The sequence below is a fragment of the Copadichromis virginalis genome, linkage group LG7, assembly GCF_057382275.1.
Source record: "Copadichromis virginalis isolate Kocher_CV1m ecotype Utaka linkage group LG7, C_Virginalis_male_GT1.1, whole genome shotgun sequence".
In the NCBI taxonomy this organism is placed as follows: Eukaryota; Metazoa; Chordata; class Actinopteri; order Cichliformes; family Cichlidae; genus Copadichromis; species Copadichromis virginalis.
Window position 1 is genome coordinate 62679823 of NC_140624.1, and position 17811 is coordinate 62697633.

Sequence of the window (17811 nt, forward strand, 5' to 3'; positions counted from 1 at the left end):
TCCCGAGCAGGTTTACGCTTACGGCTCTGTTGCTATGACAGCAAGTCCCGGATGAGCTTCGGGGAACCGACTGATCCAGGATCACGCGAAATCGTCAACAATCTAATCCGGCTAACCTACTTAGCGAGGTACGAAGAACGGGCCCCTGTTCTCAGTGTAAACCTCAAGTTGCCGCCAGTCTTGGAAAAGCAAAGATCGCTGACGCGTTTTAATAGTTGAGACTGAGTTTGCTGCAAGAAGCACCAAGAAGTTTGTTTGATTCGGAAACAGACGTCCAACTGTGAGAAGGAGCGCATTTCTTTTAATCATTCATGGGACAGTTGTTTGGACATACATCCTAATACTTAGAGTGGACTGTGAGAAAACATTAAACGAACGGGATTTTAGTACATATATTAGTCTCCCAAATGTTGCTGCTCAGCACACTTGCTCTGTAACTAGAAATCCTGTTCAACAAAGTCTGAGTTTAAAAATAAACTCCGAGTTGATCACCTCTGAGATGGGCAACTTTGAATTTTCTGTTTGAGAACAGCTGATCAGAGTAAATTTAATCAACTTAGAGTATGTTCACCTTGTTCACCTGCGTGCGTGAGTAAAAGCCGTCGTCAGTGGAGCTCTATATATGTTATTTTATGACGTCTGTTGTCATCATTTACTCAAATTTTCGTTAAGCTAATTATTCAGCTGTAACCTGACAGGAGCGAGATATGGGAGCCTGACGATCTGGAAAAGAGATCAGACACAGTTAGTGTGTCACCTTCTATTTTTAAATTGAGTCGGTTTTGTTAAATTACTGTTGTGTGTTTCATGGAGGAAGCCATAGTGATGCAGTGGTTAGCAGTGTTACCTCACAGCAAGAAGTTCCATACCCTGCTGCGGTCTTTTTGTTTGGAGTTCTTCATATTCTTCCTGTGTCTTTGTGGGCTCTCTTCTACTAATCCAGCTTCCTCCTACAGTACAATGACATCAATGTTACTGTGATTGGTCATTGTAAAATGATCATAGGCATGAAAGTGAGTGTAAGTGATTGTTAGCCATTTACAATGGACTGGGCTAAAATACATGTAAAGGGAGTCTGCTCAAGTTTTTATTTTTCCTTTTTCAGTTTGTAAAATTCTGTGTTGATGTTTAAGAGCCGGTGATGTTTAAGGCTTTCCAAGGGTCCAATTCTGTTTGTGATCTTTAAATTAAAATAAATTATAAAGCATAACCGGCCTCTAGTCACATACATAAAATGCGATGTCAATTTTGGCTACTGTATTGGCTAAAGTGGCAACATGGCCAAGTTGAGCTTTTTACAACCATGTTATCATAACTGTGTAACTATGTAACTGCTCTAATGCACTGATACACAGCCTTTAATTAGGTCTAAACACAGGCTGTGTGCAGTGGAGAAGGTTGTTGGATTGATAAACAGCACCATGAAGCCAGACACATGTTTGAGAGCACTGCACCTTTAATTACATCTTTCCAACATCTGCTTCAGTACTAAATGCTTATGTTAATGCTCTGAAGTGTGATGTGCAAAAATAGCAGCACTCTTACAAATCGAAAAGCAGTCTTGTAGACAGTGTGAGGACAGGTCTCCAGTAGACCCACATGGACTGATTCTTATATTCCGGAGTACTCAAAGCGCTGTACACAACATGCCTCATTCACCCCATTCACGCCCACTCATACAAGCACTTCTAAACACAAGTGCAAACTAACCAACATTCACACGACGCTTGGGGAACTTGGGGTTGTGCCCAAGGATATTTGGGCCCATGCAGACTGGGGAAGCCAAGGATCGAACCACCAACCTTCCAATCAGTAGCTGATCTGCTCCACCACCTGAGCCACCCCTGGCTTGAAAAACCTGTAGAAAGTCAAAGCTTCTGCTGTTTAGATCCTATTGACACAAGCTCGCTTTTAATCATCTTGGCTTGAACTAAACAGTAAATGAGTTTGCTCACTGCTGATGTCTGCCAATTTTTTGTGACAAAAAGAAGGGCTGAATTCCACAACTTCAGAGAAATTAATGTGAAGCTGAGACATCCAGCCATGCCTATGCTTATAGCAACTGACTCTTTTTAGTGAGGTTAATTCATTTCTTTTATTTTGGTTTCTAGTTTTGATGTATTTTTTGTTTCCCTAGGTTGGAATGAAACTAGATACTTATTATTTGGTAATTAGTGAATACCCTTTGATACCTTGTTGTGTCCTAAATGTTATGCAACCATCTACCACGAGATGGAGCATTGTTGTAGGAATTAGACTAGCTGTCGTTTGGATTTTACAAGGAGGATGTCGAACAATTTGCAAATTTGCAAAACCTGTCGTAAAACTATTGCTGTTAAAGGTTGCAGTACAAGAAATTTATTCCACTGAAAAATTACGACTGTTTTCAACTCTGCATGTCAATGTCTCCCCGCATACCAAAGAAAACTTTAAATAAAACCAGCTCTGTTACCTGTGACTGTTCTTCGTCAGTTGTTTTTTTTGGCACTATCCATCTTCATGGATACAAGCAGTGGAAATGAGATTTCTGTGAAAGGTGGATGGGCTTTCCCTTCGTGACAGCGTGAGTTCAGTTAGTCAAGAGAGGCTCAGAGTAGAGCCGCTGCTCCTCTACATCAAAATGAGTCAGCTGAGGTGGGCGCCTCTTGGATAAAGTATTCCAATTAGTCATGTCCTAGTGAGACGAGGCTCCGGAGGAGACCCCTGACTAGACCCAGAGAATATATATACTGGATGGCCTGGGAGTGCTTCGATGTTTCTTTGGATAAGCTGGAGGAGGTTGCTGACAAGTTGAAGGTCTGGGCTTTCCTGCTTGTCTGGGATTTATGGTCCTGTAAATTTATGACCATTATCTGGTCATATTTGGTCATATTATTTGTACATTATTTGGTTGGACAGAGGAGGGGAGAGGTGGTTTTCACCGATGTGAGAAGAGCTGGCATGCAGTCCTTCAAGATCTTGACTGCACAGATGTCCGAGTGACATCTGTTGTCAGATGAAGGCAGTGTACAAAGTATGTGCTACAGCTGGTCTGTGGGCAGCTCTTGCTTACGGTTTTGTTGGTCCGTAAGCCACCCGCAGAAAAGAACGAAGTCATAACATACAAAGAGCTGAATTGAAGCAGAGTGTTAAAAATAATAAGAAGTGTCTGCTGCATCCACTATCTGTGCTTTTCAGTCTTTAAATTGTTGGTCTTAGAAGTTTTTTTGCCATTCTCCTCTTCCCGGGAACTCAGCTATGCGTCATGAAATATTAGATACGTTTACACCGGCAGGACACTGGTGGGACGGGGCACTGGAACATGTGTAAGGCAACATCAAGCATGCCCACAAAACGACACCCATCCCCTACCTGGGACTCTGCTCCTGCTGAAACGCATCCAGTCGTCAGGTCTGCCAATCCCCATGCTAACAGTCTCTAGCTTTTAAAGAGCCAGTTTTAGCTTTAGTTTCAAAAGATTTACATCAATAATGATCAGACCATGGTCATACAGAAAATTACAAATTTACAAAAGCAAAGAAGTAAAAACCATTTTATTTTATTTTCCGAAAAATACTTTGCATTCACGAACCTTTTCGTGGTTTCTTAATTTCTTTATGTGAGAGAATGATGAAGAGTTGCAAAATGAGACAAGCTCACTCTATCTATCTATATTTCTTTATGTCATAAAATAAAATAAATTATTGACCACTTTGACAAGTACAGTTACAGGTCAAGTACAGTGGATAGAAACATTGTCAATTTTTTTTTCTCTAATGAAGAGCACAAGCATGTGGCTGCTCGATGAGGGAATCCAGAAATGCGCTTCAATGAAAAGACAATTACAGACTGGAATCTTTTTTATTTTATTTTATTTTTTTAGGTGGTATGTCCTCTCCACTTAATCCCTTAAAGCTGGCTTGGCCAACTCGAGGCCTCGAGGGCCGGTGTCGTGCAGGTTTTAGATCTCACCCTGGGTCTACACAGCAGGACGCCGGCCCTTTGAGGCCTGGGTTTGGACACCACAGCCTCAAAGGGAAATCAGTACAAAGTTGTTCTGAGTGATCGTCTTTGTCCTGTAATCAAACATTTCTGTCATGCTGACCTCACACGTGGGGCCATTGAAAGGTTTGATGTAATGAAATGATGTTAACCAAATCCAGTAGTAAGTACCTATTAAAGTACTCGGAAAACTTAAGTGATCTTTTAATCAGTTTTTGGTCTGTCTGTCTGCAGGGATGCACACGTCAGTGCGTGAAATTAATCTCTGCTCAGACACCTATTTCCTGCGGGTGGACTGGGAAGGGTGCAACTTTAGTACCGGTTTCCAGTTGCTGCTTACTGATGGACAAGATGCATGGAGAGGGGAAGGTAAAAACAAAAATCACTCAGCATGACTTCACAGTTTATTACCTTATATTATACACTCTTACCTCTTTTACATCACATGCCATTTTTATACACAGTCCTCAGTTTTCAGAGGCTCAAGATAAACTTCAAAGGCTTAAAGTCCTTTGAGATAAATGTTGCCTGGGACATTGGAAATTGGTACCAATTTCACTGAGCAACTGCTGGCAACCTCCAGTAACCACCTGCTAATCATTCCTGAAAATACATTTTTCCTTATCAACCGGTGGTTACCAAATGGTCACTAATGGGCTTCTGGGCCTGTGTGACGGGGCCAAGTTGTTTTCTGCTGTTCTGGTGTAGCTGACTTGGCCATTCTGAAAGTTTTTGCTATATCTTTGATAGATGAATTTAGTTTGTTCTTCAGAAAGCTGCTGCACGCTAAGCTGAAAATTAGTTTAGAAAATGCTAAATGCAAAAAATAAAGACAAAGAATGTTTTGTTGCAAGCTCAGTAATTCAGACAAAAATCCTTGATACCATTTATCTAGACCCAAGTGACTTCTTCCGTCTGAATCTGAAGAGGGTCAAGAAGTCAGTTGGATGAGTGATGACTAAAAACCAGATGACTATAAACCACTGAAAACCGCTGTATTCAGAGGAACTGAATGACCTTTTTGGTTGATTCAGTTCAGAAACTAACGATTCTTGAAATATATGTGAAACTTAAATCAGTAATTTGTAACATACTGATTTGAGGGATAGCTGTAGCTCAGGATGTAGGACAGGTCATCTACTAATGGGAAAGTTGGTGGTTCTGGGATGTACACAGTGCTTAGTAAATGTATTAAATCAACACACAGTGCAACGTTTATACCACAGCAGCCCTGTATTTACAGTAATTATCAAAATCATTCAGGGCCCAAGCACGAAATATGTGAAGGCCTTATTGTAATCACTCCATTCATTATTGTAATTATTAAAGCAAATGAAGGGGCTTTTTGGGGGATTTAACATATTTAAAAACTCATGAAGTATTGCACACGTGTCAAGTCTGGTGAAAATTTTATTATTATTTTTGTTTCAGACATGGGTGGGGCAAAATGGCTCGGAAAACCCCCCTGCACAGTGAGGAAAAATTACGTCCCCGTGCTGGGTTTCACATAGTTGTATGAAATTTGGTACACGTGTGTAACATGCAAATCCATGGGTCCGATAGACCCATGTCCCAAAGCCAACAGAAAGACCGCCACTTCGAGTTTTGGCACAGCTTTGACCATTTCCAGTTGTTGTACTTTCGAGAACTTCTCCTTGGGGTTTTATCAGATGAACTTCACATTTGGTCAGTCTAAACTGCAGACCTAGGCAATATTGAATTGTAGATCTTTTGAGTTTTTGTCAAAGGGCGTGGCTGTGGCGCCCTGGCAAATTTCAATTATTTGCCATCAAATTTTATTTGCTCTAATTCACGCATACATTGTCCAATCTGGACTAAACGTGTGGCTGCACTTTTTAGCACTGGAGGTTCCAGCCTCAATTCATTAACAGCAACAGATTCTGATGTTGCTAAACTTAAATGTGCCCACTGTACACTTTTTCCCCTCAAAAATCAACACTGTTTCCATCTCATTGAGTAACATGCTGAATTAGCTGCTAGAGGATTTGGGATAATCTTTTTCTTAATTTTAATTTTAGACGTGATTCTCTTTTTATTTATTTTTTCCTATACAGTGAGGGGTGAAGTGGTGTGCAATGAGGCAGAGGAACTGGAGATGCCATTGGAAAGATATATCGAGGACGTGGAGCAAGCCTTTACAGGGAGAGAAAACTCCAACACCTACAACTTCACTTTGACACCTAATCCCCCAGGTCACAGTTCCACTTTGACACTGACATATGAGAAGATGCAGAAGGATATCTCAGTAAGTGCTGCATGTCTAACTCATGAATGAGTTAGACCTAATATCTCACTATGACACCCAGATAGCAGTGGGTTAGATAAACAGTGTAGTGTGGTTAAGCTGGCCCATTTTTGGCCCATTTTGAGTCGACTTTTCAGTCGAGCGACGGTTGTGGGATCGGCCCGAGTTTCGCTTTAATCGTGTGTTGTGCATCGTGTAGTATACATGGGGTAACGAGAAGCGATTAACACCTCACGACGAGCTCCCGATCAACAATTGTATGGTTGCAAGAAAATCAAACCTGTTTGAAATCCTGTCGCCCGTCGTGATGGTATCAAAGCAACCTCTCACACTGCACACGCGCAAACACAGAAATGAAAGTGAAAAAGACTTATTTAAATGTCAGCAAGCCTTGTATTTTGACTTTTGCACTACTTTTCTGCAGGTTAAATGAAACTACCATGTTTTCTGGTTGTCATGGTTCCTCAGTGTATTTTTTTGTCTTTTTGTGGTTATTGTGTATCTCTGTAGTGTGCTTATTTTTGTCTCTTTCTTCATATTTTGTGGTTATTTGTTGTAGTTTTATGAATCTTTTTGATTTGTTTCTTGTATTTTCAGTTGCTCTTTGTCATTTGAATCTTTGTTCTTGGTTTGTGGCTTCACATTTAATATCGATTAGTGGCTTTATGAAATATGACCTTTAGTATATTTGCACTGCTGGTGTTTCATATTTCGACAGACGGAGTGATGGTATTTGGCAGTTGACTGAGTAATGCTTCTGTAAAGGTTCACTGTGTGAATACACGTACAAGATTTAGACACAGGGCCTATGTTCTCATCGTAGTTGTGAAAAAAATGGAAATGTTGAGTGCTTCCATAACAGCAAAAGGGAAATGAATCTATGTTGCAATTAAAAAAAAATAATGAAAGTACCATGTGTCAGTTTACTGACGTGTGCAGCAATGTGTTATTAGAGGTGACCAAGGCTTTTCTTCCGCAACAGAGAAAAGCCCAGTTATTCATCTGTCATAAGGTTTTGAGTCATAACATGAGCCTTCACTGTAATGTCTCCCTATTTCTGCTCCTGTCAAGCTCTGCTGATTGCCAGCAGAGCCCAGAAATGAGTCTCACACTTGGAAATAGTCAACCACTTCAGGGAGCACCTAACTTTAGTATTTTAGATGGTATCTTTGGACACTGGCTGCATTTTCTCTCCTTTTCACTCCTTCCAGTCCTTGTATCTGACTATTTGCGCACCCAGTTTTATCTGATCTCAGAAGCTGAGCAGGGTCAGATGGGTGAATACCAGGTGCTGTAAGCTATTATGCAGCTGTGGTTTAGGTAGTAGAGCGGGCCGTTTACCATTCCAGCGTTTTGAAGTATTCCTGAGCAAGATACTGAAACCTGAGTTTTGAGTGTGTGAATATTAGATAAGGAGCTTGCGTACAGAAAACAGCATGTGGATGAATGTGTGTGTGATTGGGTGAATGAAGCTTGTAGTAAATTGTGCTTTAAGTGCTCCAGGTAGAAAAGTGCTATGTAAGTATCAGTCCATTTACCATTTCTCAGGAAAATTGTGAATGTGAGGGTGAATGAATGGTGGAATTGTAAAGCGCTTTGACTGTCTAGAAAAGCGCTATATAAATGCAATCCATTATTAATATTATTAGTTGTTAATGGGAATACATCTTAGATTTTTAGTGTTAGACTATTAGGTGGGGGGATAAAGGAGAAATGCAACATTCACTCTTCTTGGTTGTAAATTTGGAGTAAGTGGGGGACCAGTCCTGAAATAAAAGTGTCTAGCTGTTAATTTATGTGAATCAGTGAGTCAGAGTTACAAACAGTACTGTTGCTATGATGACATTGGAAACCTGTTGCTCTCAATATTTTGTGTCCAGCTGGCCTGCTGGTGCCTAAAACCAGTCAACAACATCCAGTTTGATTAGCAGCTTTACAACCTACTGCCCCTCACATAAGCCCTCAGGTAACAGTTGGAGGTAGGCTTATGATGACTAAGAGCACAATACTAACTCAGTGAATACAAGGAGAAGATAACTAGAACGTTTTTCCCAGAGCGTCTTAGAAAAGCCATTTTCATTTCAATATGTAATATTTCAGTCACATGTTATTTACTTACCATTTGTAAGAGTTGATGAAGTAATAGCTGGCAAAGGTTAGACACAGAAAAAACAGAAAGTGTGGAAATGCAGGAAGGGATAAATTACTGGTTTGTCTATTCAGTAGAAATTGCAGTTCCTCAAATGTACTGCGAGGAAATAGTGAGTAAATAGTGAAATGTAAAGTCTTCCACTTCAGAGAAGAAAAGATTGTTTGTCACGTAATTCTCCCTTCATACAACCCGAACAAGAGCCACATTGTGACTGTAACTCACCACAATTGGCTTTGTTGATACTTAAAGTTGCGTTGTGGCTGTGTTGATTGAAACACAGGGGAAAACTATCCTTAAAGAATAAAACACTTTTTATTTCTTTGGTTTGTGCCAGGATTTAAAGATGCTTTTTAATGCTGTGAAGCTGAGTATTTTTACATTGTAGTCTGTGGGTAGTTTACGCTGGCATCAAATGATTAATCCAGGAACTGCGACTTAATTAAAACAGTACGTGGAGGATAGTATATCAGCATTTGGTGTTGATTTTCTGCTGTTTATCTCTCTTATCCAGTCTGGAGACACACAACTATTACTTCCCCCATGAAACAGAGTTATTTATGGAGCTGTGGATCACAGGGGTCAGAAGTTAGAGCTGATACCCACATTTGTGCTCCATGTCTTTGTGTGAATGCAAACATGTTTGAGAGAAACGTTTGTTCCCCAGAGGCCACTGATCACTATGCTTGTGATATGAGTGAGATGGCCCATAACCTCAAATTAAGTCTAAACATAGTAGTTAAACTTTAATACTGTCAAATCAGACAGTTTTGGTTAGAGTTTTATTTCATTCTTTAAGTTTTCACTCTCTCTGATAGCCTTTCTTTAGTATTTAACCTCTCAAAATACATTTAGTAGTTCATCAGTAATGAAATACTTGGTAGTAGGGCTGTCATGTTATGATATGGTTATGACAGCCCAAAGATCTTATCAAGAATATCAAATCATCTGTCAGTTATTTTGGATAAATACGTTATGAACATGTGCCAGTAATACAGGTCCATGAGAACACCACAGCTTGGTAGTTGTAGCTCTAAAAACATATATTTAGGTCACAAAGACTGCCTTTACAAAACTAAACAAGTCAGTTTGTTTGGTTGATTTTTCACTCCTTTCTTCCAGTTCAGGCTGGGCTGCGTTCTGCTGAAGGCCGTCCCAGAGCCAGCAGAGGCAGTGAGAAATTTACTGATTCACAGTCTGCAGAGGGGAAATAACCTGCAGCACCACAACCAGAGACTACAGGAGGAGAACGAGAGACTTCGAGGAGAACAGCAACACATCACTGCAGAGTAAGTACATGCATGGATGAACACACATGCATACAAAATCACAGTAAAGTCAACTTTACACCCAAACCACACAAACTGGAAGGTGCGAGTATGTAATCTTGTGCTAGCACATAGTGCACAGAAAATACAGGAATATTTTGGTTAGGGATGGGTACCGGTGTCCGGTGCCATGATGGCACCGGTTCTGACATAAACGGTAGTAACCAGACCGAAAAGCAGCGCACATTTCGGTGCTTTATTTCGGTGCTTTTTTTTCCTGAGCTGTGATACACTTCTAGCCAATCATTTTACGTTTCCGAGGATAGTAGGCGGGTCCAGGTACGTGCGTTCTTTTAGAGCAGAGCTACAGATTAAAAATGCCCAAGGCGAAGCGGTCAAAAGTCTGCCTGTACTTCACAGCAAAATATGCAAACTCAGCAGCAACAAGTGCTTTAAGCTGATACTGTGATACTGTCAAAGGAGGTGACACCTCGAATCCGATGAAACACCTGGCGACGCATAGTGTTTTTTTTAAAGCCGAGAAATGCGCCGTATGATAGCTTGCTGCGAGACCTCACATCGAGCGCATCTACTCTGCGTGGGTTGCCTGTTATCTGACCCGGAGTTAGCAATATCCCCCAAAAACCCCGAAGAGGAGAGTCCTGGCCCCTAGCCCTGCCAGTGTAGCAGAAATGATGACGGATGATGATGGCAGCAGCAGCCGTTCTTCTCTGCGTGAGTAGCTTAATGTTGTTCGTGTGTCATTTACGTTGAGTAGGCTAACCACGTTATTACATTAATGCAGTAAGGTGAACTAGCAAACACCGTCGTAGTTACATGCAGCTGTCTTCTTGTTTGATGGCAGATACTCCCTTCACCCTGGCCAAAAAGGCTAAAAGGACCAAAGAAAAAGTGGAAAACAGTTAAACATGAGAGGTTTTTGGATAAAGTTTGTGTTTTTTCCATTGTTTAAGCACTGCTTCCAGCCAAGAGTGATACCATATATGCCCCATAGCTGCAGAAAAGGCTAACATTGTTATCTTTTTACAAAAAACCAGCTGAACATGAGAGGTTTTTGGACCAATTTTGTGTTCTCCATCCTTTAAGCACCGGTTTGAGCACCGTTTGAGCACCGGCACCGTTTCAAAAATACCGATTTGGCACCGGTATCGGATAAAACCTAAACGATACCCATCCCTAATTTTGGTCCACACCAAAACTGTTGCTTTGTCTTCCTGTCACTGCACACTCTGTTTCAGATGTTTTGTTTTCTATCCGTGGCTCTATATAATGTCATAAAGTGTCAGCATTTTTAAAATGATCATCTAGTTTAGTCCATGTTAAATGGACTGTAATTTATGTTTTGTTTTGTTTTTTACTCTCAGCCTTTTACACTAGTAGACTGTACTAAATCCTGAGTCACCATAAACATTATTATATTTGAAGAGGCTGAGTCAGGTTTCAAAATTCATTACAGGATAGAAACAGCTCTAGTACAGGTTACAAATGATCTCCTTAGGAATTAAAAGTCCTCTTCACACACTAAGGATAACAATAGAGTTCCACAGGGTTCCGTGCTAGGACCAATTCTATTTAAAATATACATGCTTCCCTTAGGCAGTATCATCAGAAGGCATGGCATACATTTTCACCAACTTGATCTTTCCATGAAGCCAGATTACACAGACTAATTAGTATATTTGGGTTTGCTAAAGAACTTTTTTGTTTCTGTACATTCAAGACTGAAGCGTTACATTGGTGGTAAGGAAGCCCTGGAGGCAGAGCTTTACACTCGGTTTGTCCTGGTTCTGAATGAGAAGAAAGCAAAGATCCGCAGTCTACAGCAGGATGTCACAAAACTGGAGGAAATGAGGTGCACTGCTTATACCACATTGACTCTCAAACACTGAAGCTTTTCCAAATGTTTAAAAAGTAGATTTTTAGCTGTGAGTTTTAAGGCAAGCGTTTTTTTTAAATGAAATATATGCCATAATTGCTTATTAAACAGGTCAAGGGTATTTTTCCTTAATTACAACATTCCTCTGATTTCTTTGTTGTAAAAGTTATGTTAAGCAGTGAATCATGTATAATGTATGGTTTCTGATACAGGAGTAATGACCAACGAAAGAAAGACTCAGTAAAGTCAGGTCAGACAAGAGGTCAGGATGATGGTGTTGAAGAGGATGATTATGGCGGCAGTACTGATGAGGACCCAGTGGAGACGCAGTCGACTCCAGCCTCCAGTTTGGGTAAGACTGGTGACACTGGGGAAAAAACAATTAAGTACAATTTTGTCAAAACATCAAAACAAATAGCTAAAAATCAAACTGGGAATCATTGTTGGTGAGTTTTTAGCTGCTTTTAAAAAGAGAATCGATTGTTCTCAAGCTCAGAGGAAGAGACTTCGAGAGTCTGGGGTTACAAAAGCTCTGTCTGCTTTAGTTCTCAGCCTTGTATGATGCACAGGCAGCAGGCCCTCAACCTGAACACCCAGAGTGAAAACTGAGTCTGAAGTTACACCAATGTTCTTGAACTGAAGATTTAGCACAAGAGGTAAGAGGACCTAGAGTTTCCATTACCTTAGCCATCAATCTGTCAGGGATACAAAAAACGAATTTCTGTTTTCTCTTCATTAAGTTGGAGAAAATTGTCATCCAAATAACTATTAATAGAGTCTAAGCGCCTATGCGGGATAGATTAGAAGTATCTTGGGGATTAAAAGAGACGTACAACTAAATCTCATCTGTGTAGCAGTGATAAGAAGTGTATTTAAAAAGGCTCAAAGTGTGTAGAAGAGTGTGTAAGTGTGTCACAGATATAACAGAAACAGTAAAGGACCCAGAACAGAACCTTGTGGCACAACGTCAATAAGAAAAGAGGGAGCTGCTCTTAGAAGCTGCCACAGAAAATTAAATAACCAAGTAAACTTAATCTTAATCTCTTAATTAATCTCTTAAATTAATCTCCAAACATTCTTGTTAAACCATTACTTTGAGGAGGTACTTGTGCTCCTTTTGTCATGACCAACTTGTTTTAGTTCATAAATAGATGTCACGATATTTTCCTTGCGAATTTACTGAAAGATTCCTAGCTTTTAATATCATTGATGGTAAGCTTTTCTGGTTTAATGGTACCTAAACAGGTAAAAACCATAATACCACCACAATGTTTTACAGATGTAATTATGCCAAATTCTGTTATTGTCTTTTCTCCAAACTGAACACTTATTTAAAGTAAACATGCTGTTTTGGCCACATCCATCCAGAACATTGTCTCGTGGCTCATCTATGTCATCTTTAGTAAACTGTAGATGAGTAGCAGCGTTCTTTTTGGAGAGCAGTGCTTTCTCCTTCTAGCCCTGCCCTAAACACCAGAGAACCTCAGGGCCTTCAGAGTTACCTTGTCTTCCTTCGTGACCTCCCTGACTCACGTAGAGGGTAATGCCGATCTTCAAGTCATTTCGTTGAATAAAAACAAGGTGCTCACCTGTACTGGATCATCCCATTGATTAAAAGGCCTGACTCTAATTTCTGCTATAAATTTGCTGGTAATCCTACAGGTTTGCATACTTTTTCTCCTCACTCATATGTATTCTCAGGAAATTTCATTTCTTTTACTGGTTTCAGTTTGTCTACTTTTAGATCTTGCACATATATTATTAAATATAAAAAAAATCATGAAGCCATGTCCATTTTAATCTGAGTCTTACTTACATATTTTTGTGCTTTGGAGTTTGGCGGAGAAGTGCTTTTACCGTTTTTTTTGTTTTTTTTTTTTTTACTTTGCTAGCTGATGGAAAACACCTGCTAAGATGAGTGTGACATGTCACTGAGAGCAGGTCTGAAACACCACTACCTTCACATTTATTGCTCTAAAGTTGGCAAACCAGCAAACGTTGGGCATTTCCACACTTTGACTTGTGAGCTATGGCTTAAAATACATCATTGGGAGCTGTTGTTGTGGGAGCTAAGTGTGTTTGGACTATCAAGAGACTTTGTTTTCCTACTCAGAAACTAACCATGACCTCAGTTAGCAGTTATGCAATGCAGAGTAGTGTGCATCCATGTAATGACTTCAATAAACACCTTTAAATGTGTGGTGGAAGCAGGGCAGACAGCAGTTCCGGAAGCCTCAGTGTATATCCCCGACTCCATTAATGAGAGGTGAGCCATTATTGAACAGTCATCAGCCTTTCCCTTCCCCAGTGGTCTACTGGTGTTGTTAACCTGCCAGCTAAGAAGCCCTGTTAACTGCCAATCATATTAAAAATGAAACCAATCACAACGTTGTTGTCCCTTCAGGCTGTGTGCTAGCCAACATTAATGCCTTAACCTGAGTCCTACATACAGAACAAATAGAGAAGGTGCCAAAACCCTCAGACCAGTCAGAAGATCGTACTCAGTCTAAAAAGATCAGTTTTGACTTTGGAAGTAACTTGTCTGCTGAATGGAAAGATTGTGTCACAAATATGCTTAATTCAGTGCCAGAACTGTTTTCACAGCATGAGTTAGATTTTGGACAGACAGAAAAAGTACACCACCAAATAAAGCTTAGTGAGGAAACGCCTCCAAGAACTACTCGACATTGGAGTGATACGAGAATCTGAATCTCCTTTTGCCGCCCCAATTGTAGTTGTCAGGAAAAAGGACGGGTCTGGTAGTTTGTGCATCAATTAAAGGAGGCTAAACCTCTAAACCATAAAGATGCATACACACTTCCCAATCTAGAGGAAGCATTTTCAGCTCTGGCAGGGTCAAAATGGTTCTCAGTCTTGGATCTCAAGTTTGGATACTATCGGATTGAAATGTTGGAGTCAGACAAGCAGAAAATTGCCTTAATGTATCCCTTTGGGTTCTGGGAATTTAATAAGCATTTCAAAGGCTCATGGAGCGGTGTATGGGTCTGATGAATCGTAAGGAGGTCCTCGTCTTTATTGATGATCTCATTATTTTCTTGTTATCCCTCGAAGAGCATGAGCAGTGTCTGAAGAGAGTCCTGTTGAAATTGAAAAAGTTTGGCTTGAAATTAGCACCCGGCTGAGATATTTAAATATCTCAGTTAAGTACCTCAGCCATATAGCATTAGAGTATGGAGTCGAAACAGATACAGAGAAAATCAAAGCCCTCACAACTTGGCCCATCTCCACCAACTTTAAGGAGCTAAGGATCTTTTTTGGGCTTTGCTGGGTATTAGCGGGGATTCATCCAGGACTACTCTAACATTTTAAGGCCATTAAATGAGCTAACCGCCGGTTACCTACCAATAAAAAAGGGGAAGAAAAGATCCACAAAGCAATAAAGGTCTGTATACCAAAAGAGCCATTTGGCCAGAGATGGACTCACAAATGATCTGTTTGAACGTTTACCTCAGCCCCAGTGTTGGGTTTTGCAGGCCTCAAACTCCCATATATCCTCCACACGGACGCTAGTACCATTGACCTCGATGCAGCTCTTTACCAACTTCAGGATGGACAGTTGAGGGCCATAGCATTTGCTAGCAGAGGACTTGATCAGTGTGTGTGAGTGTGATGTCTGCCGGAAGTGTAGATGTGAGAGGGCAGCCCCTCTCATGAACATTCAGACAGGTAGTCCCCTTGAGTTACTCTTTATAGTTTATCTATCTATTGAGTCAGAGCAGTCTAACACAAAAGATGTATTAGTTATGATCGATGACTTCACTAAGTTCGCAATGGCTGTCCCTACACCCAATCAATGAGCATGCACTGTTGCAAAAGTCTTCTGGGAAAAGTTTATTGTTCATAACGTTGTCCCAGACAGACTTAAGCGATCAGGGCCCCGATTTTGAATTGAACACAATAAGCAAACTATGCAAGATTGATGGCATGAAAAAGATACGTACAACACTGTATCATCCCAGAGCCAATGCCGTTGAGAGGTTCTATAGGACGCTCCTCCAAATGCTTGGTACTTTGAGTGACAATGAAAAGTTGCATTGGAAAGAATATGTAAAACCTCTAGTACATTGGTTCTCAAACTTTTCACAATGAGTACCACCTCATAAAATATATGGCTCTTAAAGTACCACCTTTATGAACAACATTAAAGTACAATAGTATAGGCCTATTTAACACCATATACAGTTTACACTAGAGATGGACCGATCCGGTATTACGTATCGGTATCGGTCCGATACTGACCTAAATTACTGGATTGGATATCAGAGAGAAATAAAAAATGCAATCCGATCCATTAAATATCAAAAAAGCACCTCACAAAACTTGCGACATGGCATAACTCGGCTCATAACTGTAGCACGTCGGAGCAGTATGCATCACCTGATAGAGCGGCTGTGGCGTGCGAGACCTGTCGTGGTCTGGTTGAGCATTTGGAGCCTCGCTACCAAATTGGCATTTCATCTCTGAGAAAGTGATCGCAGAGAGAAGTAAAGCAAGTGTGTAAGTTCATCTCTGAATGTTTCTAAAGCATTCCCGCGTTAAGCTGAACAACCGATATATGGAGCGACTGCCTCTTCTCTCCCCTCCCTCTCCTGCTGCTACTTCAATCGTGAAACTGATCAATGATCAGCTGATCGGCTTTTCTGTCGCAAGTCTGTCTCTCTTGCTTGTTTTTGGCCCACTTCACGCCAGAAAGAGGAAACCAGCGGCTGAACAACAGCAGCACGTTTAAGCTTGATAAGCTGTTGTTAGAATTTATTTAATATTACTTTGTACACCAGGATCCTTTTCTACGTAGCTGACGGCTGGTAACTGTGCAGGGGCGGATCTAGCAAAATTTAGCCAGTGGGGCTAACAGGGAAAAGGGGGCACAAAGACATACTTTTCTTTCTTATTCTCATTTAAAATATCTAGCTTTTAATAAATAATTATCTGAATCTTACACCCAAAGTTTTAATCTTATGTAAAACGTATAGAAGTCCATTACTGTATATAGTAACTATTAAGTCTAATATACCCTAGTAAGCTTTACTACTTTTTCCTTTGGGAAGGTACCATCTGTGCAGTCTGCAATTCTGTTGAAGAAAGATGTTGAATCTATTTAATTATTCTTGAAAAAGAATTGATTTCTTTGCATTTTTTTTCACACTGCATCAAATTAAAGTTGATTACGTCGATTAAGCGTCATGAGGTGGAGGGTGGGGGGTGGTTCCTTTTTTTTGCTGGGAGTTTGCAACCCTATTAGTTAGGTTGCTTACTCTTTAAAATACCAGAATAGGGAGGATGGAGAAGGTTTAAGTTCATTAGATTGATCAGTATTGCTGAACTATGAAATATTTTCGGTGCAGTACAGTTTTTGCATACAGGTATAACAGAATAGCTTTAGTGTTTTGTTTTGTTTGTAATTTGAGTTTGAACTTATACAAAATGCAGCAAGATATTAAAAAAACAAAAAAAACAAAAAAAGTTTTATTGATTAAGAAACACTATATTGGATTCATATCGGTATCGGCCAATATCCAAATTTATGATATCGGTATCGGACATAAAAAAGTGGTATCGTGCCATCTCTAGTTTACACAAGACAATTTTACTTCTTTTATGAATGTAATTTTTTTAACTGTCATAAACGGGATGTGACAAGTAATAATAATAACAACTGCACTGCTTTAAAACATTCACAGCAGGTGGGATATCCGGTCTTTAAGTGATGACATATGAACCCTGCTTCCGCGTCCAAACTACTCTAATGATGTGATGCGTTAAGTTCAAAGCTATTATCCAGTTTTGCTTCTCTCCGTGAATGTTTTTTTGTAGAAAGTCAGGGCTTAGAGGTGGTGCCATTTCATGCTACTGTGGTCTCATCTTGAGTGAAATATTTTATCTTTCCATGGTTTATTTGCACTTTTTATGAGTTCACTGTAAGTAAAACATGTCTAACCTTTACTGAAGAAATAGTTTACAATGTTTTGTACTTTATTTTGCTGAAAAACATTTTTATTCAGAATGTTTTTTTAAATTGTAAACATTTAAACTATTGAGATTAACACTGAAGAAGCATTTAAAACCAATGTGAAGATTTTTACATCACTATTTTATTTTCTATTGTAAACAAGATTAATGTTACAAGCAGTACTTTTATGTGCTACCAAATATTGAAGTGTAATTATTTGAAAACTTGGTGTGTCCTATGTCACTGACAGGTCAGGTTTTTGTTTTTGTTTTTTTCGGG

General features: G+C 40.0%; 1 protein-coding gene across 1 annotated transcript in view; it reads left to right on the plus strand.

Moving 5' to 3' along the window:
- The window catches only part of xrcc4 (X-ray repair complementing 4), a 39698-nt gene that overhangs the window by 11671 nt on the left and 10216 nt on the right, over positions 1-17811 (plus strand). Inside the window, exons 2-6 of the mRNA XM_085464652.1 lie at positions 4216-4350; positions 6057-6247; positions 9519-9685; positions 11406-11537; positions 11774-11913. Coding sequence (XP_085320778.1) covers positions 4218-4350; positions 6057-6247; positions 9519-9685; positions 11406-11537; positions 11774-11913 — 763 coding nt within the window. The 5' untranslated portion in view covers positions 4216-4217. The remainder of the gene's footprint in view (positions 1-4215; positions 4351-6056; positions 6248-9518; positions 9686-11405; positions 11538-11773; positions 11914-17811) is intronic.